The sequence below is a fragment of the Thunnus albacares genome, chromosome 22 (assembly GCF_914725855.1).
Source record: "Thunnus albacares chromosome 22, fThuAlb1.1, whole genome shotgun sequence".
Taxonomy (NCBI): Eukaryota; Metazoa; Chordata; class Actinopteri; order Scombriformes; family Scombridae; genus Thunnus; species Thunnus albacares.
The window spans coordinates 21,160,160-21,186,864 of record NC_058127.1 but is presented as its reverse complement, the minus strand read 5'-3'; the positions used below and the strand labels follow the sequence as shown (position 1 = coordinate 21,186,864).

At 38.2% G+C, this 26,705-nt stretch overlaps 3 protein-coding genes across 5 annotated transcripts; all 3 read right to left on the bottom strand.

The window, feature by feature from the left end:
* Positions 1-269: 269 nt before the first annotated feature.
* Positions 270-1,995, bottom strand: LOC122973261 (immunoglobulin kappa light chain-like). Its single transcript, XM_044340663.1, has 5 exons — positions 1,844-1,995; positions 972-1,682; positions 725-838; positions 603-646; positions 270-465 (listed from the first exon to the last, which is right to left on the bottom strand). The coding sequence occupies exons 1-5, from the start codon at positions 1,896-1,898 to the stop codon at positions 346-348; spliced, it is 1,044 nt and encodes a 347-aa protein (XP_044196598.1). The 5' UTR covers positions 1,899-1,995; the 3' UTR covers positions 270-345.
* Positions 1,996-6,171: 4,176 nt separating this feature from the next.
* Positions 6,172-25,037, bottom strand: LOC122973262 (immunoglobulin kappa light chain-like). 2 transcript variants are annotated; one of them, XM_044340664.1, is made up of 6 exons: positions 24,431-25,037; positions 22,961-23,119; positions 22,089-22,799; positions 6,973-7,086; positions 6,851-6,894; positions 6,172-6,712 (listed from the first exon to the last, which is right to left on the bottom strand). In XM_044340664.1, exons 2-6 carry the CDS (start codon positions 23,013-23,015, stop codon positions 6,593-6,595), a joined length of 1,044 nt encoding a protein of 347 aa, XP_044196599.1. In that variant the 5' UTR covers positions 23,016-23,119; positions 24,431-25,037; the 3' UTR covers positions 6,172-6,592. The 2 variants fall into 2 exon arrangements, with proteins under 2 accessions (XP_044196599.1, XP_044196600.1); XM_044340665.1 differs by lacking the exons at positions 6,172-6,712; positions 6,851-6,894; positions 6,973-7,086 and adding exons at positions 21,289-21,602; positions 21,716-21,759; positions 21,839-21,955.
* Positions 12,429-14,309, bottom strand: LOC122973258 (immunoglobulin kappa light chain-like). Of its 2 annotated transcripts, none has more exons than XM_044340659.1 (5): positions 14,168-14,309; positions 13,296-14,006; positions 13,049-13,166; positions 12,927-12,970; positions 12,429-12,788 (listed from the first exon to the last, which is right to left on the bottom strand). In XM_044340659.1, the coding sequence occupies exons 1-5, from the start codon at positions 14,220-14,222 to the stop codon at positions 12,697-12,699; spliced, it is 1,020 nt and encodes a 339-aa protein (XP_044196594.1). In that variant the 5' UTR covers positions 14,223-14,309; the 3' UTR covers positions 12,429-12,696. The 2 variants fall into 2 exon arrangements, with proteins under 2 accessions (XP_044196594.1, XP_044196593.1); XM_044340658.1 differs by having other exon boundaries at positions 13,049-13,162.
* Positions 25,038-26,705: the final 1,668 nt, after the last annotated feature.

The window sequence follows — 26,705 nt, the reverse complement described above, 5'->3', positions numbered from 1 at the left end:
CACACCCACACATATTATCTCAAGGTCAAAGTGATCCATAATCAACTTATATTATTTATGTGATCACTAATGATATAAAATGTATGTATAAAAACAAAGGCCATGAGTCATCAATTCATCTGTGCTTATACAATACATTTACTAGTTTCATCAAAATGGAATTTATTCAAACGTATTAAAAACTGTCTCAGTATTTTAAATACAAATGTTCTTCTTATTATAAGAAATTCTGCTTAAAACCACAAGGACAAAAAATATTTATCTCAAGATCAACTTCTAAATCTACATTTTTGTATAAAAATAAAAAAATAAAAAACTTTAAAACTGGAATTGTAACATGTAATTCTACTGCTTTACACTGGAGTACACACATTCATTCTTGGTGTTGTTCCTCGCTCTTCTTGATCTGTTGGGCAGGTTCACACTTAAAGCAGCATAATGCAGGTTGTCTGTGTGTTGGTAACCCTGGTAACAAAATATGTACAAGTTGATAACAATATGGATCCTGACAAACATCAACACAATGTCCAAAAAACTCTCCAACAATAATGGTTATGTAAAAATGTGTTTAAATATTAATTCAACAGTTAAATAAGTTTTACCTCGCCATTTGTTGTGGAGGAAGCTGAAAATGTTGCTTGAGACTCTGGTTGTGAAAACAGAAAAAGTAATTTTATTCAAAGTCATGTTCAGTGAATACAAGCTGTCAGATATAAACAGTTACCTGCAGATTGGAAGCTGTTTCTCTTCATCTTGTACACTGAGAAAGCCAGTAAAACACTGAGGATGGTGGTGAACGCCAAAGCTCCACTCAAGAAATACACCAAGACAGGAGAGTCTACTTCATTTGCAGAGAGACATAAAGAGATATTACACAGCTCTCAGATTTATCTCCTTTTTGATGTTAAGTTTGATTAGGGAGTAATCATGTATTGATCAGATGAAACAATGTCTGCTAGAAAGTTACTTACAGCCAATGTCCAGCTTGGTCCCGTTTCCAAACACTATCCGTCCACATGAGGCGACAGCACAGTAGTAGGTCCCAGCATGAGAAAGATCCAGACTCTTCATTGTCAAGTTGTAGACACAGGTGTGTGTTTGTGTGTTGTTGTTCCTCTCACACTGATCATTCCTGCCTCCATGTGTGTAAATGACTCCTGGTTGAGATTCTTCAGAGTTTTTGAACCAGTAAACACTGTGTTCTCCATCATCACAGGTCCCAGTGTGTACTGTACAGTTCAGAGTCACAGAGCCTCCTGGCTGGATGCTCTCAGATGCCGACGGATAGACCAAAGCTTGGATGTTCAAAACTGAACCCTTTACACTGACAATAATGTTCTCTGAAAATTCTAATGTGTATAAATAGCTACTAACACAGTAGTAAGTAGCTGAGTCTGAAATGTGCAAATCTGTGATCTTCAAGTAATTTTTACTGTTTTCAGTATCCAGTGTGAAGCGAGGATTGTTCTTGAATTCATTATAAAAAGTGCCATTTCTGTCAAACGTATAGAAAGTGGAGATGATCCTCGGTCCCTGTCCCAGAGTTTGTTTATACCAGTAAAGCCTTGTCACAACATCACCTTCGTAGGAACATTTCAAAGATATGCTGTCACCAACATTAGCTGATATAAAACTACTGTCTTGACGAACAGATGAGGAAAAATTCAGAGCAGTTGTCTGAGCTGAAGTGAAATGAGAAATAAAGCAAATTTTTGTCAACTTAATGTGATAGAATTCAGCGTAATCAGTACATTAAAAATATTAAAAATATTAGGATAATTTGAATGAGGAGTGAGCATACACTCCTAAAGAAACAAGTTGGAATCACAAAAACACAACTCACCTGTTTTCCCCAAAAACAGACATGTGAGATAGAGAGCAAACACTGGAGATGTCATCGTGTTCAACTTGTCGTGTGAAATGAAAAGAGCATTGATCTTTTCTTCACTCTTCAGAGACAAGACTGCATTTGATTGGCCAACCAGAAGTTATACTGACTGTCCTATTAAAGAAACATGATCACATGTTCACTTCAACCTATAATGTGAAGTTTGTCTCTCCACAACATTCACATGATGACAGAAATATATAAAAAACAGCTCACATCTTGGCATTCAATTTAAAATGACTAAAAATTAAATCTAGTATAATCATGTAGCAGGTCATAGTGGGCAGGCTTGAATATTTACCTACCTGTGAAGAACACTAGAGACACAGCATGATGCAGGTCAGTTGGTAGATGTAGTTGTAACTTAATGAGGAAATAGATTTTTACAGAATATAACTGTTCTAAAACCCACATACAAATAGCTGCATGCTTTCTTTTAAATGATCTAATTGTTAATTGTCCTGAGTAAGCAGGACACTTTTGCATTTGAAATTGCAGGCTTTTCATCTTACAAAGTCAATGTAATCAGAAAAGTTTGACCTGATAAGGATGCTGCACTTTTAAGTGTTTAAAGGAAAATTACAGTTTATTTGAACCTGATGTATTTCCCATAAATGTGGCCATTGTGGATCTATGTGTCAGGTAATGTTGCTCTCTCTGACTCTCTCTGATTCACAAATACCCATGTTAGCTTACTGGTGAACTGAACCACCCAGCTTATTCATCCAATTTGTGTATATGTGTGAGGCTGACTTTCACTGCGGTTAGATTGTAAGGAAACTAAAAAAACTAAATGCAATTATTGGATTATCTGGTGGACTATTATGAGGACAATCGTGAGTCATTTAACTTTGACTGGCCAACTGTATTTATTTGAGACAGAGTACACAGGTGGTAAATGAGTGCACTTATAAAATGCTTTTCAAGTCTACTGAACACTCAGAGTGCTCTACAATACACACCAACCTGCTCATCAGGAGTGATATAGTACTTTTATATCTAAAGCTCTCTACAATGCTTCTAATACTAACCCATTCACACACACGCTCACACACTGACGGCAACCATTGGGAGTAATTTGGGGTTCAGTATCTTGCCCAAGAACACTTTGACATGCGGACTGGAGGAGCCGGGCATCGACCCACTGACCTTCCAATTAGTGGATGACTCACTCTACGTCCTGAGTCACAGCCACCACAGAGAGGAGATAAAAGAACTGAAAGAGGAAATAGAAAGAATGGAGGCAGAAAGGCAACAGGACTGTCAGGAAAGACAACGTACAGTAGCAGTTACCTCAGAGAAACTGCTGCTGTTCCTGAAGTCACTGTTCTCCTGAAGAGTGGAGAGGAAAACTTTTTCTGCAGAGTGGGACCTGTAGCTGTCAGACTCAGAAGATCTAGAAGTGTCAATGGATGAGAGTAATCCCAGCTGTGTAACTACCAAAAATGGATTTACAGCATTTATTTACATTGTCAAACAGACACTGAACTATCCACAGCCTCAGACGTAAACAAACCAACATGCAAGTGGTCCTGGGTGTAGATCCCTATTAGTACTGGGAAGTTCCAATGTTGGAGTTGTCTCAGTATATTCGATGATGGACTCCTAAATGTATCAAGTATTCCAAGTCTTCTAGTAGTGGGTGTACTAGTGACCTACTATGCATTATAGTGACCTCTCAGGCCATTAACCAGGATACTCTAACCAGATGTGTGTGTATCAAGTGGTAGTAAATAAATTTATGCTTCATTATCCTCTCAAAATACTGGGCTGTAAACTAAATACAGCTGATATTTTATTGCATCGGTTTGTTTGTTTTTTTATTTACAGTGATAATTGTGCTACATGTGTATGATTTTTATAGTAAATAAAGAAAAACACTGACTCGTATGAGAAAATAAGAAATGACCTGGAGAAAATGAACACATTTCAATCAAAATGCAAAACAATTATTAACAGGCACTAAAGTAGTCAAAGTATCTTATCAACCAAACTGCAGCAGAAAGGATCTCCAAAGTCTACAAGTAGCACAGTCTCTACAGGCTAACAAGCTAACAGGCTAGCAAACTGTGTCTGACTCTACATGAACAGACAGCGCATCAGCATGTACAGGATGTGTTGAAGGCATCAAGTCTGAATGGTATCAGTTATATCAGTATTGGCAGTTGAGTCTAGTATACAGGTTTGTAGTACTAGTTATACAGCTACAGTAAGTAGGAGGGGAAAACCTGTCAGTCTGTCACCAGTCACCTGCACTGCCTAACAACTAAACAGTTTCACACAGTACTCAAGTGAGTTTTAGCACTATTTAACATTATAATTTTTCTATTTTGATCGCTGGCAGTCAGTTTGGTAACATAAGCAGAACAGGTTGGAGAAGGTGAGGGCTTTTGTTAGTGTTTACATCAACCCAGTAAAGAATCGACACTTAGGATTCATTTGTAAATTTTTGACCAGCACTGTAGAGACAGAGTCGATTAAGTCCCGCCCACTCTGGAGGGGAAAACAATTCATCACTCTCCATTGACTTTGTGTTGCGTGGAGCTTCCTCCTTGTCACTTTTGTCTGCTAGCGAACAACAGAAAATGGCTAAAAGCTGCTGTGTGGTGGGATGCACTACCAACAGGGTAAAGAACCCAGAACTAAGTTTTTAGAAGTAAGAACAGCTGCTTAATTGAAAGGTAGGTTAGTAATAGACGTTTAAATCACAGAATAGCTAACCTGCATTCAGCTGAAATATTAACTGTAAAAAGAGCCTGAATAGGAAATGATTGCATGTCTGTGTGTATTGATTATGTTATATTTATTATATTATAAACTGTAGTCCACATATCAGCAGCCTGTGAAAAGTGTCATGCTTACCTGTTACATAGTGGAGTTTGCTATACAGTTATATAGACATGATATCAGCCCTTGCATTCATGTATTGCATCTTAGCATATACAATGTAACAGGTTTCAGCATTTACTATAAACTACCTTTTACACTCCGGTAGACATAGGGCACTAAAATAATCATTTGACATGCTGAAATCTAATGTTGTTCACTAGCTAGAGGCATTTTGTTAGCATTTCAGCTCTTGGTTGCATATTATGGCGCCGACTGTTTTCCCCTCCGGTGGGCGGGATGCATTCTGTCTTTCTTCTCTACGGAGTTAGCCATAATGGGTACTACAGGCAGCTAGTTTCTTTCTTTACTTTCGTTCAGACTGAGAAACACACTTTTGAAGTGATTCATGTTTATTTGGGAAGTTGAAGGAGTCTCAGCAGTTTGTCCCAATGACAGACCTCTTTGTTAATTCCCTGAATCTCTATAACAGAGCTGGAGAGAGCAAAATTAGCACGACACACAGACTCACAATAACCACATTTACGGGAAATACATCAGGTTGAAATGAAGCGGAATTTTCCTTTAAGTGGATTTGGCTCAAGAGATATCCTTGTGAGAGTGGAAACACTCTTACATCCTGCTAAAACCCACAAATTGTTACATGGGTTTATCATCAAAAAAGTGCCAAAATATACAACCACTGTATTTCATGAAAGCTTTTCCCCTCTTAAACCTGCTCTACATGGGCTGCATGGTGAAAGCAGCACAAAGCAGCAGCTGCAGTCCTCCATCAGTGTGTAACTGGATGTGTTCAGTCACAGTGCTGCTGTGCACTCAGATGCAGCTCAGTATACAGTCGATGCAGTAATGTGTGGTGGGTCGAAGTTACACTCATAAAGCACCATTATATACCCCGATATATGTTGTGTTGTGTGAGTCTTCGTGTCCATGAATCTCTATACTGACACTGGCGAGTGCAAAGTTAGCATGACTCATTGAGTCACAATGACCACATTTATGGAAAATTCATCAGGGAAATATACCATAAATTTCCTTTAAGTAACCAATCACCTCATAGATCAGTCAGTCTCATATTTGTATCCAAATCTGCACACTGGAACAAAGTCTGTATACAAGCTTGTTTTGTAAAAACAATCAAGCACTAAGTATTTCTCTGTATTTTCAGCAGTAAATGTTGAAACAGTGGCTGCATGTTGGATGTGCAGTAGAACACAGTACACAGTGGGAAGACACAACGATTACCTGGTCGTGTAATAGTGACTGAGTTAGTAACAAATCTACTAGATCCTGTTTTCAAATGAAGTCACTGAGTGAAAGTGGGATCATCCTCCAGCCTGTTGCATTGTTACATTTCAAGACTTCATATATTGTACCTGACTTGGACATATGTGGATTCAAGTACTGAAGGATGGTATAAAAACCTTCCTGTGCCATTTTACTTTTGTGCCAGAACACGAGAGTCACCCACTAACTAGAGTGAGTGATGTCAGTTACATGATTTCTCTGATTCACATGATGCCACCAGCCACGCTTGTATGATGAAGCTGCAGTTAATGCTACCAGGGACTGAACTCACACCCACACATATTATCTCAAGGTCAAAGTGATCCATAATCAACTTATATTATTTATGTGATCACTAATGATATAAAATGTATGTATAAAAACAAAAGCCATGAGTCATCAATTCATCTGTGCTTATACAATACATTTACTAGTTTCATCAAAATGGAATTTATTCAAATGTATTAAAAATTGTCTGTACAATTTTTCTTCTTACAATAGTAAATCTACATTTTTGTATAAAAACAAAAAAAATAAAAAACTTTAAAACTGGAAATGTAACATGTAATTCTACTGCTTTACACTGGAGTACACACATTCATTCTTGGTGTTGTTCCTCGCTCTTCTTGATCTGTTGGGCAGGTTCACACTTAAAGCAGCATAATGCAGGTTGTCTGCTTCTTTGTAACTCTGGTAACAAAATATGTACAAGTTGATAACAATATGGATCCTGACAAACATCAACACAATGTCCAAAAAACTCTCCAACAATAATGGTTGTGTTAAAAATGTGTTTAAATATTAATTCAACAGTTAAATAAGTTTTACCTCGCCATTTGTTGTGGAGGAAGCTGAAAATGTTGCTTGAGACTCTGGTTGTGAAAACAGAAAAAGTAATTTTATTCAAAGTCATGTTCAGTGAATACAAGCTGTCAGATATAAACAGTTACCTGCAGATTGGAAGCTGTTTCTCTTCATCTTGTACACTGAGAAAGCCAGTAAAACACTGAGGATAGTGGTGAACGCCAAAGCTCCACTCAAGAAATACACCAAGACAGCAGAGTCTACCTCATTTGCAGAGAGACATAAAGAGATATTACACAGCTCTCAGATTTATCTCTATTATGATGTTAATTTTGATTAGGGAGTAATCATGTATTGATCGGATGAAACAATGTCTGCTAGAAAGTTACTTACAGCCAACGTCCAGCTTGGTCCCGTCTCCAAACAGTATCTGTCCACATGAGGCGACAGCACAGTAGTAGGTCCCGGCATGAGAAAGATCCAGACTCTTCATTGGCAAGTTGTAGACACAGGTGTGTGTTTGTGTGTTGTTGTTCCTCTCACACTGATCATTCCTGCCTCCATGTGTGTAAATGACTCCTGGATGAGATTCTTCAGAGTTTTTGAACCAGTAAACACTGTGATTTCCATCATCACAGGTCGCAGTGTGTACTGCACAGTTCAGAGTCACAGAGCCTCCTGGCTGGATGCTCTCAGATGCCGACTGATGGACCAAAGCTTGAATGTTCAAACCTGAACCCTTTACACTGAGAGTAGTGCCCTCCAAAAATTCTATCTTGTTTAAAAAGCTACTAACACAGTAGTAAGTAGCTGAGTCTGAAATGTGCAAATCTGTGATCCTCAAATGATTTTTACTGTTTTCAGTGTCCAGTTTGAAGCGAGGATTGTTGCTGAATTCATTATAAAAAGTGCCATTACTTTCGTAGTCGTAGAGGGTGGAGATGATCCTTGGTTTCTGCCCCAGAGTTTGTTTATACCAGTAAAGCTTTGCTGCAACATCACCTTTATAGGAACATCTCAAAGATACGCTGTCACCAACATTAGCTGATATAAAACTACTGTCTTGACGAACAGAAGAGGAGAATTTCAGAGCAGTTGTCTGAGCTGAAGTGAAATGAGAAATAGAACAAATTTTTTGTTAACTTAATGTGACAGAATTCAGCATAATCAGTACATTAAAAATATTAGAATCGTTTGTATGAGGAGTGAGCATACACTCTTAAAGAAACAAGTTGGAATCACAAAAACACAACTCACCTGTTTTCCCCAAAAAAAGACATGTGAGATAGAGAGCAAACACTGGAGATGTCATCGTGTTCAACTTGTCGTGTGAAATGAAAAGAGCATTGATCTTTTCTTCACTCTTCAGAGACAAGACTGCATTTGATTGGCCAACCAGAAGTCATACTGCGTGTCCTATTGAGGAAACATGATCACATGTTCACTTCAACCTATAATGTGAAGTTTGTCTCTCCACAACATTCACATGATGACAGAAATATATAAAGGACAGCTCACATCTTGGCATTAAATATAAAATGACTAAAAATTAAATATCTAATATAATCATGTAGCAGGTCATAGTGGGCAGGCTTGAATATTTAACTACCTGTGAAGAACACTAGAGACACAGCATTTTGCAGATCAGTTGGTAGATGTAGTTGTAACTTAATGAGGAAAAAGATTTTTAAAGAATATAACTGTTATAAAATCCACATACAAATAGCTGCATGCTTTCTTTTAAATGATCTAACTGTGAATTGTCCTGAGTAAGCAGGACACTTTTGCATTTGAAATTGCAGGCTTTTCATCTTACAAAGTCAATGTAATCAGAAAAGTTTGACCTGATAAGGATGCTGCACTTTTAAGTGTTTAAAGGAAAAGTCCAGTTTGTTTGAACCTGATGTATTTCCCATAAATGTGGCCATTCTGTCACTATGTTTCAGGTAATGTTGCTCTCTCTGGCTCTGTCATAGAGATTCTGGTGATTCACAAAAGTCCGTGGCAGCTCACTGGTGAACTGAACCACCCAGCTTATTCATTCAATTTGTTTATATGTATGAGTCTGACTTTCACTGCAGTTAGACTGTAAGGAAGCTAAAAAAAACTAAATGCAATTATTGGATTATCTGGTGGACTATTATGAGGACAACTGTGAGTCATTTCACTTTGACTGGCCAACTGTATTTATTTGAGCCAGAGTACACAGGTGGTAAATGACTGCACTTATTAAACGCTTTTCAAGTCTACTGAACACTCAGAGTGCTCTACAATAAACACCAACCTGCTCATCATGAGTGATATAGTGCTTTTATATTCAAAACTCTTCACAATGCTTCTAATGCTAACCCATTCACACACACACTCACACAACGATGGCAGCCATTGGGAGTAATTTGGGTTTCAGTATCTTGCCCAAGGACACTTTGACATGCGGACTGGAGGAGCCGGGCATCGACCCACCGACCTTCTAATTAGTGGATGACTCACTCTACCTCCTGATTCACAGCCGCCCCAGAGAGGAGATAAAAGAACTGAAAGAGGAAATAGAAAGAATGGAAGCAGAAAGGCAACAGGACTGTCAGGAAAGACAATGTACAGTAACAGTTACCTCAGAGAAACTGCTGCTGTTCCTGAAGTCACTGTTCTCCTGAAGAGTGAAGAGGAAAACTTTTTCTGCAGAGTGGGACCTTTTGCTTTTAGACTCAGAAGATCTAGAAGTGTCCATGGATGAGAATAATCCCAGCTGTGTAACTACTACAAATGAATTTACAGCATTTATTAACATTGTCAAACAGACACTGAACTATCCACAGCCTCAGATGTAAACAAACCAACATGCAAGTGGTCCCAGATGTAGTTCCCTATTAGTACTGGGAAGTTCCAGTGTTTGAGTTGTCTCAGTATACTCGATGATGGACTTCTAAATGTATCAAGTATTCCAAGTCTTCTAGTAGTGGGTGGACTAGTGACCTAGTGTGCATTATAGTGACCTCTCAGGCCATTAACCAGGACACTCTAACCAGATGTGTGTGTATCAAGTGGTAGTAAATACATTTATGCTTCATTATCCTCTCAAAATATTGGGCTGTGAACTAAATACAGCTAATATTTTATTGCATCAGTTTGTTTTTTTATTTATTTACAGTAATAATTGTGCTACATGTGTATGATTTTTATAAAAATTAAAGAAAAATACTGACTCGTATGAGAAAATAAGAAATGACCTGGAGAAAATGAACACATTTCAATCAAAATGTAAAACAATTATTAACAGGCACTAAAGTAGTCAAAGTATCTTATCAACCAAACTGCAGCAGGAAGGATCTCCAAAGTCTGCAAGTAGCAAAGTATCTACAGGCTAACAAGCTAACAGGCTAACAAACTGTGTCTGACTACATGAACAGACAGCGCATCAGCATGTACAGGATGTGTTGAAGGCAGCAAGTCTGAATGGTATCAGTTGTATCAGCATTAGCAGTTGAGTAGAGTCTAATATACAGGTTTTTAGTACTAGTAATACAGCTACAGTAAGTAGGAGGGGAAAACCTGTCAGTCTGTCACCAGTCACCTGCACTGCCTAACAAATAAACAGTTTTACACAGTACTCAAATGAGTTTTAGCACTATTTAACATTGCAATGTTTTCATTTTGATTGCTAACAGTTAGTTTGGTAACATAAGCAGAATAGACTGGAGAAGGTGAGGGCTTTTGTTAGTGTTGACATGACTACTAGTACGTCCTTGATGCAGTATGTACCAGCAGGTCTGGTATGTATTGAACCCGCAAAAGAATCGGCACTTAGGATTCATTTGTATATTTTTGACCAGCACTGTAGAGACAGAGCCGATTAAGTCCCGCCCACTCTGGAGGGGAAAACAATTCATTGCTCTCCATTGACCTTGTGTTGCGTGGAGCTTCCTCCTTGTTACTTCTGCTTGCAAACAACAGGAAATGCATAAAAGCTGCTGTGTGGTGGGATGTGCTACCAACAGGATAAAGAACCCAGAACTAAGTTTTTATAAGCTACTGAACCAAAAAACTGAACCTTTAAGGAGACCGAAGTGGATACAGGGTTGTAAGAGACAGACCTGACCTGAGCTGCACAGACAGCCTGCTGCTCAAAAACCTCCGTAAAAATGACACATATACCTGGACATGCTGCTAGTCACAGAGAACACATATGAAAGTAAAAACAGAACAGCTGCTAATTGAAAGGTATGTTAGTAATAGACATTTAAATCACAGAATAGCTAACCTGCATTCAGCTGAAATATTAACTGTAAAAAGAGCCTGAATAGGAAATGATTACATGTCTGTGTGTATTGATTATGTTTATAAACTCTAGTCAACATATCAGCAGCCTGTGAAAAGTGTCATGCTTACCTGTTACATAGTGGAGTTTGCTATACAGTTGTCCTATCTCTACTGTAGTCATGATGTCAGCCCTTGAATTCATGTATTGCATCTTTTTCTTTTCTACATATGTTCATTGTCAAAAAAGTGCCAAAATGTATAACCACTGTATTTCATGAAAGCTTTTCCCCTCCTCCTAAACCTGCTCTACATGGGCTGCATTGTGAAAGCAGCACTTGCGCAGCACAAAGCAGCAGCTGCAGTCCTCCATCAGTGTGTAACTGGATGTGTTCAGTCACAGTGCTGCTGTGCACTCAGATGCAGTTCAGTATACAGTCGATGCAGTAATGTGTGGTGGGTCAGAGTTACACTCATAAAGCACCAGTACATACCCCGATATACATTATGTTGTGTTGTGTGAGTCTTCGTGTCCATGAATCTCTATACTGACGCTGGCGAGTGCAATGTTAGGATGACTCATTGAGTCACAATGACCACATTTATGGAAAATTCATCAGGGAAATATACCATAAATTTTCTTTTCACTGGTCAATTAGTCTCATATTTGTATCCAAATCTGCACACTGGAACAAAGTCTGTATACAAGCTTGTTTTGTAAAAACAATCAAGCACTAAGTATTTCTCTGTATTTTCAGTAGTAAATGTTGAAACAGTGGCTGCATGTTGGATGTGCAGTAGAACACAGTACACAGTGGGAAGACACAATGATAACCTGGTCGTGTAATAGTGACTGAGTTAGTAACAGATCTAATAGATCCAGTTTTCAAATGAAGTCACCGAGTGAGAGTGGGATCATCCTCCAGCCTGTTACATTGTTACATTTCCAGACTTCATATATTGTACCTGACTTGGACATATGTGGATTCAAGTACTGAAGGTAAGTATAAAAACCTTCCTGTGCCATTTTACTTTTGTGCCAGAACACGAGAGTCACCCACTAACTAGAGTGAGTGATGTCAGTTACATGATTTCTCTGATTCACATGATGCCACCAGCCACGCTTGTATGATGAAGCTGCAGTTAATGCTACCAGGGACTGAACTCACACCCACACATATTATCTCAAGGTCAAAGTGATCCATAATCAACTTATATTATTTATGTGATCACTAATGATATAAAATGTATATATAAAAACATGAGTCATCAATTAATCTGTGCTTATACAATACATGCATTAGTTTCATCAAAATAGAATTTATTCAAATGTATTAAACATTGTCTCAGTATTTTAAATACAGATTTTTCTTCTTATTTTAAGAAATCCTGCTTGAAACCACAAAGAAATAAGCAACAGAGACGTTTGCTAAATGTGCACATTAACTAACCTCATCTAAGATTAAAGAGATCTTATCTTTTGACTGCAGACCACAAGGAAGCTATAAAAATATATTTATCTCAAGATCAACATGTAAATCTACATCACACTTTGAATATCAAAAAAAAAAATGCAACATTTCTAATTCCACTGCTTTACACTGGAGTACACACATTCATTCTTGGTGTTGTTCCTCGCTCTTCTTGGTCTGTTGGGCAGGTTCACACTTAAAGCAGCATAATGCAGGTTGTCTGCTTCTTGGTAACCCTGGTGACAAAATATGTACAAGTTGATAACAATATGGATCCTGACAAACATCAACATGATGTCCAAAAAACTCTCCAACAATAATGGTTATGTAAAAATGTGTTTAAATATTAATTCAACTGTTAAAATAAGTTTTACCTCGCCGTTTGTTGCAGAGGAAGCTGAAAACGTTGCTTGAGACTCTGGTTGTGAAAACAGAAAAAGTAATTTTATTCAAAGTCATGTCCAGTGAATACAAGCTGTCAGATATAAACAGTTACCTGCAGATTGGAAGCTGTTTCTCTTCATCTTGTACACTGAGAAAGCCAGTAAAACACTGAGGATGGTGGTGAACGCCAAAGCTCCACTCAAGAAATACACCAAGACAGGAGAGTCTACCTCATTTGCAGAGAGACATAAAGAGATATTACACAGCTCTCAGATTTATCTCTATTATGATGTTAATTTTGATTAGGGAGTAATCATGTATTGATCGGATGAAACAATGTCTGCTAGAAAGTTACTTACAGCCAACGTCCAGCTTGGTCCCGTTTCCAAACACTATCCGTCCACATGAGGCGACAGCACAGTAGTAGGTCCCAGCATGAGAAAGATCCAGACTCTTCATTGTCAAGTTGTAGACACAGTTGTGTGTTTGTATGTTGCTGTTTCTCTCACACTGAATATTCCTGCCTCCATGTGTGTAAATGATTCCTGGATGAGATTCTTCAGAGTTTTTGAACCAGTAAACACTGTGTTCTCCATCATCACAGGTCCCAGTGTGTACTGTACAGTTCAGAGTCACAGAGCCTCCTGGCTGGATGCTCTCAGATGCCAACTGATGGACCGAACCTTGGATGTTCAAACCTGAACCCTTTACACTGACAATAATGTTCTCTGAAAATTCTAACTTGTATAAATAACAACCAATGCAGTAGTAAGTAGCTGAGTCTGAAATGTGCAAATCTGTGATCTTCAAGTAATTTTTACTGTTTTCAGTATCCAGTGTGAAGCGAGGATTGTTGTTGAATTCATTATGAAAAGTGCCATTACTTTTGTAGTCGTAGAGGGTGGAGATGATCCTTGGTTTCTGCCCCAGAGTTTGTTTATACCAGTAAAGCTTTGCTGCAACATCACCTTTATAGGAACATCTCAAAGATACGCTGTCACCAACATTAGCTGATATAAAACTACTGTCTTGACGAACAGAAGAGGAGAATTTCAGAGCAGTTGTCTGAGCTGAAGTGAAATGAGAAACAGAGCAAATTTTTGTCAACTTAATGTGACAGAATTCAGCGTAATCAGTATATTAAAAATATTAAAAATATTAGAATCGTTTGTATGAGGAGTGAGCATACACTCTTAAAGAAACAAGTTGGAATCACAAAAACACAACTCACCTGTTTCCCCCAAAAACAGACATGTGAGATAGAGAGCAAACACTGGAGATGTCATCGTGTTCAACTTGTCATGTGAAATGAAAACAGCATTGATCTTTTCTTCACTCTTCAGAGACAAGACTGCATTTGATTGGCCAACCAGAAGTCATACTGCATGTCCTATTGAGGAAACATGATCACATGTTCACTTCAACCTATAATGTGAAGTTTGTCTCTCGATAATATTCACATGATGACAGAAATATATAAAAAAACAGCTCACATCTTGGCATTAAATATAAAATGACTAAAAATTAAATATCTAGTATAATCATGTAGCAGGTCATAGTGGACAGACTTGAATATTTAACTACCTGTGAAGTACACTAGAGACACAGCATGATGCAGATCAGTTGGTAGATGTAGTTGTAACTTAATGAGGAAAAAGATTTTTACAGAATATAACTGTTATAAAACCCACATACAAATAGCTGCATGCTTTCTTTTAAATGATCTAACTGTGAATTGTCCTGAGTAAGCAGGACACTGTTTCTGAACAGAGAAGTTGCTCATTTTCTAATGTGTTTGTTTGATGCTTTAAGTGTAATAATAAATTCCATTCACCTCCATTTTACTGGACTGGCAACAGAAGTCAAATAAAATCAGTTCAATCACCACTAAGCATAAAGTCAGACAGGCTTTTGCATTTGAAATTGCGGGCTTTTCATCTTACAAAGTCGATATAATCAGAAAAGTTTGACCTGATAAGGATGCTGCACTTTTAAGTGTTTAAAGGAAAATCACGGTTTATTTCAACCTTATATATTTCCCATAAATGTGGCCATTGTGGATCTATGTGTCAGGTAATGTTGCTCTCTCTGGCTCTGTTATAGAGATTCTGGTGATTCACAAATCCGTGTCAGCTTGCTGGTGAACTGAACCACCCAGCTTATTCATCCAATTTGTTTATATGTATGAGTCTGACTTTCACTGCCGTTAGACTGTAAGGAAACTAAAAAAAACTAAATGCAATGACGGATTATCTGGTGGACTATTATGAGGACAACCGTGAGTCATTTCACTTTGACTGGCCAACTGTATTTATTTGAGCCAGAGTACACAGGTGGTAAATGAGTGCACTTATAAAACGCTTTTCAAGTTTACTGAACACTCAGAGTGCTCTACAATACACACCACCCTGCTCATCAGGAGTGATATAGTGCTTTTATATCTAAAGCTCTCTACAATGCTTCTAATGCTAACCCATTCACACACACACACACACTCACACAAAAATGGCAACCATTGGGAGTAAATAAGGGTTCGGTGTCTTGCCCAAGAACACTTTGACATGTGGACTGGAGGAGCCGGGCATCGACCCACCGACCATCTAATTAGTGGATGACTCACTCTATGTCCTTCCGCCACAGAGAGGAGATAAAAGAACTGAAAGAGGAAATATAAAGAATGGAGGCAGAAAGGCAACAGGACTGTCAGGAAAGACAACGTACAGTAGCAGTTACCTCAGAGAAACTGCTGCTGTTCCTGAAGTCACTGTTCTCCTGAAGAGTGGAGAGGAAAACTTTTTCTGCAGAGTGGGACCTGTAGCTGTCAGACTCAGAAGATCTAGAAGTGTCAATGGATGAGAGTAATCCCAGCTGTGTAACTACAACAAATAGATTTACAGCATTTATTAACATTGTCAAACAGACACTGAACTATCCACAGCCTCCGACATAAACAAACCAACATGCAAGTGGTCCTGGATGTAGTTCCCTATTAGTACTGGGAAGTTCCAATGTTGGAGTTGTCTCAATGTCTTCGATGATGGACTCCTAAATGTATCAAGTATTCCAAGTCTTCTAGTAGTGGGTGGACTAGTGACCTATTATGCATTATAGTGACCTCTCAGGCCATTAACCAGGACACTCTAACCAGATGTGTGTGTATCAAGTGGTAGTAAATACATTTATGCTTCATTATCCTCTCAAAATATTGGGCTGTAAACTAAATACAGCTAATATTTTATTGCATCAGTTTGTTTTTTTATTTATTTACAGTAATAATTGTGCTACATGTGTATGATTTTTATAATAAATAAAGAAAAATACTGACTCGTATGAGAAAATAAGAAATGACCTGGAGAAAATGAAGACATTTCAATCAAAATGTAAAACAATTATTAACAGGCACTAAAGTAGTCAAAGTATTTTATCAACCAAACTGCAGCAGAAAGGATCTCCAAAGTCTGCAAGTAGCAAAGTATCTACAGGCTAACAAGCTAACAGGCTAACAAACTGTGTCTGACTACATGAACAGACAGCGCATCAGCATGTACAGGATGTGTTGAAGGCAGCAAGTCTGAATGGTATCAGTTCTATCAGTATCAGCAGTTGAGTGGAGTCTAATATACAGGTTTTTAGTACTAGTAATACAGCTACAGTAAGTAGGAGGGGAAAACCTGTCAGTCTGTCACCAGTCACCTGCACTGCCTAACAAATAAACAGTTTTACACAGTACTCAAATGAGTTTTAGCACTATTTACCATTGCAATGTTTTCATTTTGATTGCTGGCAGTTAGTTTGGTAACATAAGCAGAACAGGTTGGAGAAGGTGAGGGCTTTTGTTAGTGTTGACTTGACTACTAGTACTTCCTTGATACAGTATGTACCAGCAGGTCTGGTATGTATTGAACCCGCAAAAGAATCGGCACTTAGGATTCATTTGTATATTTTTGACCAGCACTGTAGAGACAGAGCCGATTAAGTCCCGCCCACTCTGGAGGGGAAAACAATTCATTGCTCTCCATTGACCTTGTGTTGCGTGGAGCTTCCTCCTTGTTACTTCTGCTTGCAAACAACAGGAAATGCATAAAAGCTGCTGTGTGGTGGGATGTGCTACCAACAGGATAAAGAACCCAGAACTAAGTTTTTATAAGCTACTGAACCAAAAAACTGAACCTTTAAGGAGACCGAAGTGGATACAGGGTTGTAAGAGACAGACCTGACCTGAGCTGCACAGACAGCCTGCTGCTCAAAAACCTCTGTAAAAATGACACATATACCTGGACATGCTGCTAGTCACAGAGAACATATGAAAGTAAAAACAGAACAGTTGCTAATTGAAAGGTATGTTAGTAATAGACATTTAAATCACAGAATAGCTAACCTGCATTCAGCTGAAATATTAACTGTAAAAAGAGCCTGAATAGGAAATGATTGCATGTCTGTGTGTATTGATTATGTTTATAAACTCTAGTCAACATATCAGCAGCCTGTGAAAAGTGTCATGCTTACCTGTTACATAGTGGAGTTTGCTATACAGTTGTCCTATCTCTACTGTAGTCATGATGTCAGCCCTTGAATTCATGTATTGCATCTTTTTCTTTTCTACATATGTTCATTGTCAAAAAAGTGCCAAAATGTATAACCACTGTATTTCATGAAAGCTTTTCCCCTCCTCCTAAACCTGCTCTACATGGGCTGCATTGTGAAAGCAGCACTTGCGCAGCACAAAGCAGCAGCTGCAGTCCTCCATCAGTGTGTAACTGGATGTGTTCAGTCACAGTGCTGCTGTGCACTCAGATGCAGTTCAGTATACAGTCGATGCAGTAATGTGTGGTGGGTCAGAGTTACACTCATAAAGCACCAGTACATACCCCGATATACATTATGTTGTGTTGTGTGAGTCTTCGTGTCCATGAATCTCTATACTGACGCTGGCGAGTGCAATGTTAGGATGACTCATTGAGTCACAATGACCACATTTATGGAAAATTCATCAGGGAAATATACCATAAATTTTCTTTTCACTGGTCAATTAGTCTCATATTTGTATCCAAATCTGCACACACCTGGCATAAAGTCTGTATACCAGCTTGTTTTGTAAAAACAATCAAACACTAAGTATTTCTCTGTATTTTCAGTAGTAAATGTTGAAACAGTGGCTGCATGTTGGATGTGCAGTAGAACACAGTACACAGTGGGAAGACACAATGATAACCTGGTCGTATAATAGCGACTGAGTTAGTAACAAATCCACTAGATCCAGTTTTCAAATGAAGTCACTGAGTGAAAGTGGGATCATCTTCCAGCCTGTTACATTGTTATATTTCCAGACTTCATATATTGTACCTGACTTGGACATATGTGGATTCAAGTACTGAAGGTCAGTATGAAAACCTTCCTGTGCCATTTTACTTTTGTGCCAGAACACAAGAGTCACCCACTAACTAGAGTGAGTGATGTCAGTTACATGATTTCTCTGATTCACATGATGCCACCAGCCACACTTGTATGATGAAGCTGCAGTTAATGCTACCAGGGACTGAACTCACACCCACACATATTATGTCAAGGTCAAAGTGATCCATAATCAACTTATATTATTTATGTGATCACTAATGATATAAAATGTATATATAAAAACAAAGGCCATGAGTCATCAATTAATCTGTGCTTATACAATACATTTACTAGTTTCATCAAAATAGAATTTATTCAAATGTATTAAACATTGTCTCAGCATTTTATATACAAGTTTTTCTTCTTATTATAAGAAATCCTGCTTAAAACCACAAAGACAAAAGCAATGAAGAGACGTTTGCTAAATGTGCAAATTAACTAACCACATCTAAGATTAAAGACATCTTATCTTTTGACTGCAGACCACAAGGAAGCTATAAAAAGATATTTATCTCAAGATCAACGTGTAAATCTACATCACACTTTGAATATCAAAAAAAAGTTGAAATTCAACATTTCTAAGTCTACTACTTTACACTGGAGTACACACATTCATTCTTGGTGTTGTTCCTCGCTCTTCTTGATCTGTTGGGCAGGTTCACACTTAAAGCAGCATAATGCAGGTTGTCTGCTTCTTGGTAACCCTGGTAACAAAATATGTACAAGTTGATAACAATATGGATCCTGACAAACATCAACACGATGTCCAAAAAACTCTCCAACAATAATGGTTATGTAAAAATGTGTTTAAATGTTAATTCAACTGTTAAAATAAGTTTTACCTCGCCATTTGTTGTGGAGGAAGCTGAAAATGTTGTTTGAGACTCTGGTTGTGAAAACAGAAAAACTAATGCAGGCATGATAATATTTACCCCCATGATAATATAATACCCCTGAAATAGACAAGAAATACAGCATGGCAAAGATTATTTGTCATATGTGGAAATGGTGGATGGAAAAAAAATCTTTTGTAATCATACCAATCTAAGCTGGAGGAGACAAACCCCTTTTTTCTCAGCTGTAGTCCAAAAATAACTTTTTGATGCTTTGAGCACTACAAATAAGAACTCTGCTGCACTGGGGGTGGAGGCAGAAGACGAATAAAGCCCAAACTATCTACATAGCTAGATACCACTAGTGGTAGTATCAGTGGAAAAATATGGTTTTGTAGATCTTTTTTTTTTAAATCTTTTTTGTAGAGCTTAGAGTTAGATCCAAGTAGCCACATCCGAGGCTGAAAATTTAAGCCAACGCAGAAGTGTCAAAAACTGCAGTTCCTTGAATGGCCACTTGAGGCTGGCTCCAAAAGCGAATCAATCCCCATAGACCCCCATGTTTAAATGTCCAACTTCACAGCAGAAATGTTTACAGCCTGCTACAAAACACAGTTTTCCTTATTACTAATTTCCTTGTTCATGACAACTGTAAAAGGGGGAAATTTTTGTATAGCTTACCCGTTTAAATTTTTATTAAGGCTTAAAGTTAGGCATAATTAAGGGCGAAACATACCATTAGCATTTGCATTATCACAGTTAATCATAGACTGTAAATGCAATGTGCTAACCAAGCTAGCAGCTAGCATTAGGATCAGCTCCATCCTCTCATGTAAATATCGTCATTTCTGGCTCCAAAAATCCAAGATGGCGACAGTCAAAATGCAAACTCGAGGCTTCAAAATGGGAGTCCACAAACCAATGGGTGATGCCACAGTGGCTATGTCCATTATTTTTACAGTCTATGGTATTCTGACTAGTACTCTTAAAGAGGTAACATTACTGCACATTAAAACGTGTTTTTTGAGCCGTAAACTAAATTATATGGCTGTACTGTAATGAAACACATCAACGCTGATGTTCATATTTACATTGACACCAAATTCATACAAAATCGGCATTTCATGGCTTGCAAATGGCTCAACCTGCCATCTGCTGTTTAAAATCAGCCCTGAAAAGGCGTGGCCAATGCTGACATAGGGTGTCATGAAATTTATATAAATGGTAGAATGATAAGACTCATCTCACCCAGCCCCCCGCTTATTTTCAAATATATGCTGATCGAGACAGTTTTAGCTTCAGGAGCTAATGGCAGCTACAGCGCTGTTGTCTGTTCCTGTGGTTATCAGATAGTAAAATCTTGTTTCAAAACGTTAAACTACAGTGTAACCGGAGCTCAGCCAAAACTGCTTGTCCTGTCTATGAGCTGAACCTGTCTGCTACACAGCAGAGCTGCGCTTGGGCAGGATCAGTAATGGCTCCGGTTACATGGTGGTTTAATGTTTTAAAACAAGATTTTACCAGCTGATATCTGCAGGAACAGACAAGTGGAGAGTTAAAGAGCTGCAGGCCGAGATGAGAGGAGGATTTCTTTTGTTTTTGTGGCTGCCAGCTCTGACTTCTGACTCGTTTAAATGACGTTGCACTGTTTGTCTTCCTCTCATTATTATTATTATATGTCACTGAGCCACTCCTGCCCTCCTGCCTCACACAGCCACACCCGCTCCACGCCCCCCAACCCCCCTCCCCTTACACTCTTGCCAGCGTCCATTTTCCCCAAACAGTAACACTGGAAATTAACAGAGCTTCAGGTCATTAGAAGACACCTTCCTGTGCCACTTTATTTTGTTGTTCCAGAACAAGTGACTTGTCTCATGGTCAATGTCTTCCAAATTTAGATTATGTTTATTTGATTAATAATATAAAATGTACAAAAACACATACATGTTAAACCAATACAAACAAACCAATGCAAATAAAACACAACATAATCTTTCTCCTAAAAACCCACAAGTATCTTCTACAGTATAGATCAAATGATTTACTGGTTAAGACACAAAAATCTTTATATTCATACAGTATGTACTAAAAATAACATGAGATACACAGTGTATTTGGAAGAAACAAAGCTGTGCAGATATTCTGCTTAAGACTACTAAGACAAAAAGTAGAGTATCCTAAAAATACTAAAGCAGAGCAAGAGAATTAAGAAACTATAAAACATATTTCTTTCAAACTTTCAACTAAATCCATGTTACACCTTCAAAGAGATTCTACAATATAATGTCTTATGCACAAAGTACAAATGAAACATGTCCAGTTATACTACTTTACGCTGTAGTACACACATTCACTCCAGGTTTGGTTCTGTCTTCTTCGTCTGTTGATCAGGTTCACACTTAAAGCAGCAGAATACAGGTTGTCTGCGTCTTTGTAACCCTGGTAACAAAGTATATATCAATAATTCATGATATTATTCTAAATAAATGTCCAAAAAAAATTATTGTTGCACTGAATGTTAAAAAAGGATATTAGCAAAGGATATATTTCACCTTTGCATTGACTGTGGAAGGAGCTGAAATTCTTGCTTGAGACTCTGGTTGTGAAAACAGAAAAAGTCATTTTATTAAAAAGTCATGTTCAGTGAATACAAGCTGTCAGATATAAACAGTTACCTGCAGATTGGAAGCTGTTGATCATGTTCATCATGCACACTGAGAAAGCCAGTAAAACACTGAGGTTGGTGGTGAACGCCAAAGCTCCACTCAAGAAATACACCAAGACAGGAGAGTCTACCTCATTTGCAGAGAGACATAAAGAGATATTACACAGCTCTCAGATTTATCTCTATTTTGATGTTAAGTTTGATTAGGGAGTAATCATGTATTGATCAGATGAAACAATGTCTGCTAGAAAGTTACTTACAGCCAACGTCCAGCTTGGTCCCGTTTCCAAACAGTATCTGTCCACATGCGGTGACAGCACAGTAGTAGGTCCCAGCATGAGAAAGATCCAGACTCTTCAATGGCAAGTTGTAGACACAGGTGTGTGTTTGTGTGTTGTTGTTCCTCTCACACTGATCATTCCTGCCTCCATGTGTGTAAATGACTCCTGGTTGAGATTCTTCAGAGTTTTTGAACCAGTAAACACTGTGTTCTCCATCATTACAGGTCCCAGTGTGTACTGCACAGTTCAGAGTCACAGAGCCTCCTGGCTGGATGCTCTCAGATGCTGACTGACGGACCAAAGCTTGGATGTTCAAACCTGAACCCTTTACGCTGAGAGTAGTGCCCTCCAAAAATTCTATCTTGTTTAAATAGCTACTAACACAGTAGTAAGTAGCTGAGTCTGAAATGTGCAAATCTGTGATCTTCAAATGATTTTTACTGTTTTCAGTGTCCAGTGTGAAGCGAGGATTGTTGTTGAATTCATTATAAAAAGTGCCATTACTTTCGTAGTCGTAGAGGGTGGAGATAATCCTTGGTTTCTGCCCCAGAGTTTGTTTATACCAGTAAAGCTTTGCTGCAACATCACCTTTATAGGAACATCTCAAAGATACGCTGTCACCAACATTAGCTGATATAAAACTACTGTCTTGACGAACAGAAGAGGAGAATTTCAGAGCAGTTGTCTGAGCTGAAGTGAAATGAGAAATAAAGCAAATTTTTGTCAACTTAATGTGACAGAATTCAGCGTAATCAGTACATTAAAAATATTAAAAATATTAGAATCATTTGTATGAGGAGTGAGCATACACTCCTAAAGAAACAAGTTGGAATCACAAAAACACAACTCACCTGTTTTCCCCAAAAACAGACATGTGAGATAGAGAGCAAACACTGGAGATGTCATCGTGTTCAACTTGTCGTGTGAAATGAAAAGAGCATTGATCTTTTCTTCACTCTTCAGAGACAAGACTGCATTTGATTGGCCAACCAGAAGTCATACTGCGTGTCCTATTGAGGAAACATGATCACATGTTCACTTCAACCTATAATGTGAAGTTTGTCTCTCGACAACATTCACATGATGACAGAAATATATAAAGAACAGCTCACATCTTGGCATTAAATATAAAATGACTAAAAATTAAATATCTAGTATAATCATGTAGCAGGTCATAGTGGGCAGGCTTGAATATTTAACTACCTGTGAAGTACACTAGAGACACAGCATGATGCAGATCAGTTGGTAGATGTAGTTGTAACTTAATGAGGAAATAGATTTTTAAAGAATATAACTTTTTAACCCACATACAAATAGCTGCATGCTTTCTTTTAAATGATCTAACTGTGAATTGTCTTGAGTAAGCAGGACACTGTTTCTGGACAGAGAAGTTGCTGATTTTCTAATGTGTTTGTTTGATGCTTTGAGTGTAATAATAAATTCCATTCACCTCCATTTTACTGGACTGGCAACAGAAGTCAAATAAAATCAGTTCAATCACCACTAAGCATAAAGTCAGACAGGCTTTTGCATTTGAAATTGCGGGCTTTTCATCTTACAGAGTGATATAATCAGACAAGTTTTTTAGTGTTTAAAGGAAAAGTCCGGTTTATTTGAACCTGATGTATTTCCCATAAATGTGGCCATTGTGTCTCTATGTTTCAGGTAATGTTGCTCTCTCTGGCTCTGTTATAGAGATTCTGGTGATTCACAAAAGTCCGTGGCAGCTCACTGGTGAACTGAACCACCCAGCTTATTCATCCAATTTGTGTATATGTGTGAGGCTGACTTTCACTGCGGTTAGTTTGTAAGGAAACTAAAAAAAACTAAATGCAATTATTGGATTATCTGGTGACTCTTATGAGGACAATTGTGAGTCATTTCACTTTGACTGGCCAACTGTATTTATTTGAGCCAGAGTACACAGGTGGTAAATGACTGCACTTATAAAACGCTTTTCAAGTCTACTGAACACTCAGAGTGCTGTACAATACACACCAACCTGCTCATCAGGAGTGATATAGTGCTTTTATATCTAAAGCTCTCTACAGTGCTTCTAATGCTAACCCATTCACACACACACTCACACAATGACGGCAACCATTGGGAGTAATTTGGGGTTCAGTATCTTGCCCAAGGACACTTTGACATGCGTACTGGAGGAGCTGGGCATCGACCCACCGACCGTCTAATTAGTGGATGACTCACTGTACGTCCTGCCGCCACAGAGAGGAAATAAAACAATTGAAACAGGAAATATAAAGAATGGAGGCAGAAAGGCAACAGGGCCGTCAGGAAAGACAACGTACAGTAACAGTTACCTCAGAGAAACTGCTGCTGTTCCTGAAGTCACTGTTCTCCTGAAGAGTGAAGAGGAAAACTTTTTCTGCAGAGTGGGACCTGTAGCTGTCAGACTCAGAAGATCTAGAAGTGTCCATGGATGAGAGTAATCCCAGCTGTGTAACTACTACAAATGGATTTACAGCATTTATTAACATTTTCAAACAGACATTGAACTATCCACAGCCTCCGACATAAACAAACCAACATGCAAGTGGTCCCGGATGTAGTTCCCTATTAGTACTGGGAAGTTCCAGTGTTTGAGTTGTCTCAGTATAATCGATGATGGACTCCTAAATGTATCAAGTATTCCAAGTCTTCTAGTAGTGGGTGTACTAGTGACCTATTATGCATTATAGTGACCTCTCAGGCCATTAACCAGGACACTCTAACCAGATGTGTGTGTATCAAGTGGTAGTAAATAAATTTATGCTTCATTATCCTCTCAAAATATTGGGCTGTGAACTAAATACAGCTGATATTTTATTGCATCAGTTTGTTTTATTTATTTATTTACAGTGATAATTGTGCTACATGTGTATGATTATTACAGTTAATACTGACATGTATGACAAAATAAGAAATGACCTGGAGAAAATAAAAACATTTCAGTCAAAATGCAAAACAATTATTAACAGGCACTAAAGCAGTCAAAGTATTTTATCAACCAAACTGCAGCAGAAAGGATCTCCAAAGTCTGCAAGTAGCAAAGTATCTACAGGCTAACAAGCTAACAGGCTAACAAACTGTGTCTGACTCTACATGAACGGACAGCGCGTCAGCATGTACAGGATGTGTCAAAGGCAGCAAGTCTGAATGGTATCAATTGTATCAGCATTAGCAGTTGAGTAGAGTCTAGTATACAGGTTTTTAGTACTAGTAATACAGCTACAGTAAGTAGGAGGGGAAAACCTGTCAGTCTGTCACCAGTCGCCTGCACTGCCTAACAACTAAACAGTTTTACACAGTACTCAAATGAGTTTTAGCACTATTTAACATTATAATATTTCCATTTTGATTGCTGGCAGTTAGTTTAGCAACATAAGCAGAACAGGTTGGAGAAGGTGAGGGCTTTTGTTAGTGTTTACATGACTACTAGTACTTCCTGGATACAATACGTACCAGCAGGTCCGGTATGTGTTGAACCCGGAAAAGAATCGGCACTTCGGATTCATTTGTATATTTTTGACCAGCACTGTAGAGACAGAGCCGATTAAGTCCCGCCCACTCTGGAGGGAAAAACAATTAATCGCTCTCCATTGTCTTTGTGTTGTGTTCACTACCAACAGGGTAAAAACCCAGAACTAATTTTTTATAAGTAAGAACAGCTGCTTAATTGAAAGGTATGTTAGTAATAGACGTTTAAATCACAGAATAGCTAACCTGCATTCAGCTGAAATATTAACTGTAAAAAGAGCCTGAATAGGAAATGATTGCATGTCTGTGTGTATTGATTATGTTTATAAACTCTAGTCAACATATCAGCAGCCTGTGAAAAGTGTCATGCTTACCTGTTACATAGTGGAGTTTCCTATACAGTTGTCCTATCTCTACTGTAGTCATGATGTCAGCCCTTGAATTCATGTATTGCATCTTAGCATATACAATGTAACAGGTTTCAGCATTTACTATAAACTACCTATTACACTCTGGTAGACATAGGGCACTAAAATAATCATTTGACATGCTGAAATCTAATGTTGTTCACTAGCTAAAGGCATTTTGTTAGCATTTCAGCCCTTGGTTGCATATTATGGTGCCGACTGTTTTCCCCACCGGTGGGCGGGGTTTTCAGAGTATGACGCGGTGCACTCTGTCTCTGCTCTCTATGCAGTTAGCCATTATGGCTACTACAGGCAGCTAGTTTCTTTCTTTACTCTCCATTCAGACTGAGAAACACACTTTTGAAGTGATTCATGTTTATTTGGAAAGCTGAAGGAGTCTCAGCAGTTTGTCCCAATGATAGACGTCTTTGTGAATTCCCTGAATCTCTATAACAGAGCTGGAGAGAGCAAAATTACCACGACACAGAACCACAGTAACCACATTTCCTTTAAGTGGATTTGGCTCAAGAGATATCCTTGTGAGAGTGGAAACACTCTTACATCCTGCTAAAAACCACAAATTATTTTTCTTTTCTACATGTGTTTATCATCAAAAAAGTGCCAAAAATGTATAACCACTGTATTTCATGAAAGCTTTTCCCCTCTTAAACCTGCTCTACATGGACTGCATAGTGAAAGCAGCACAAAGCAG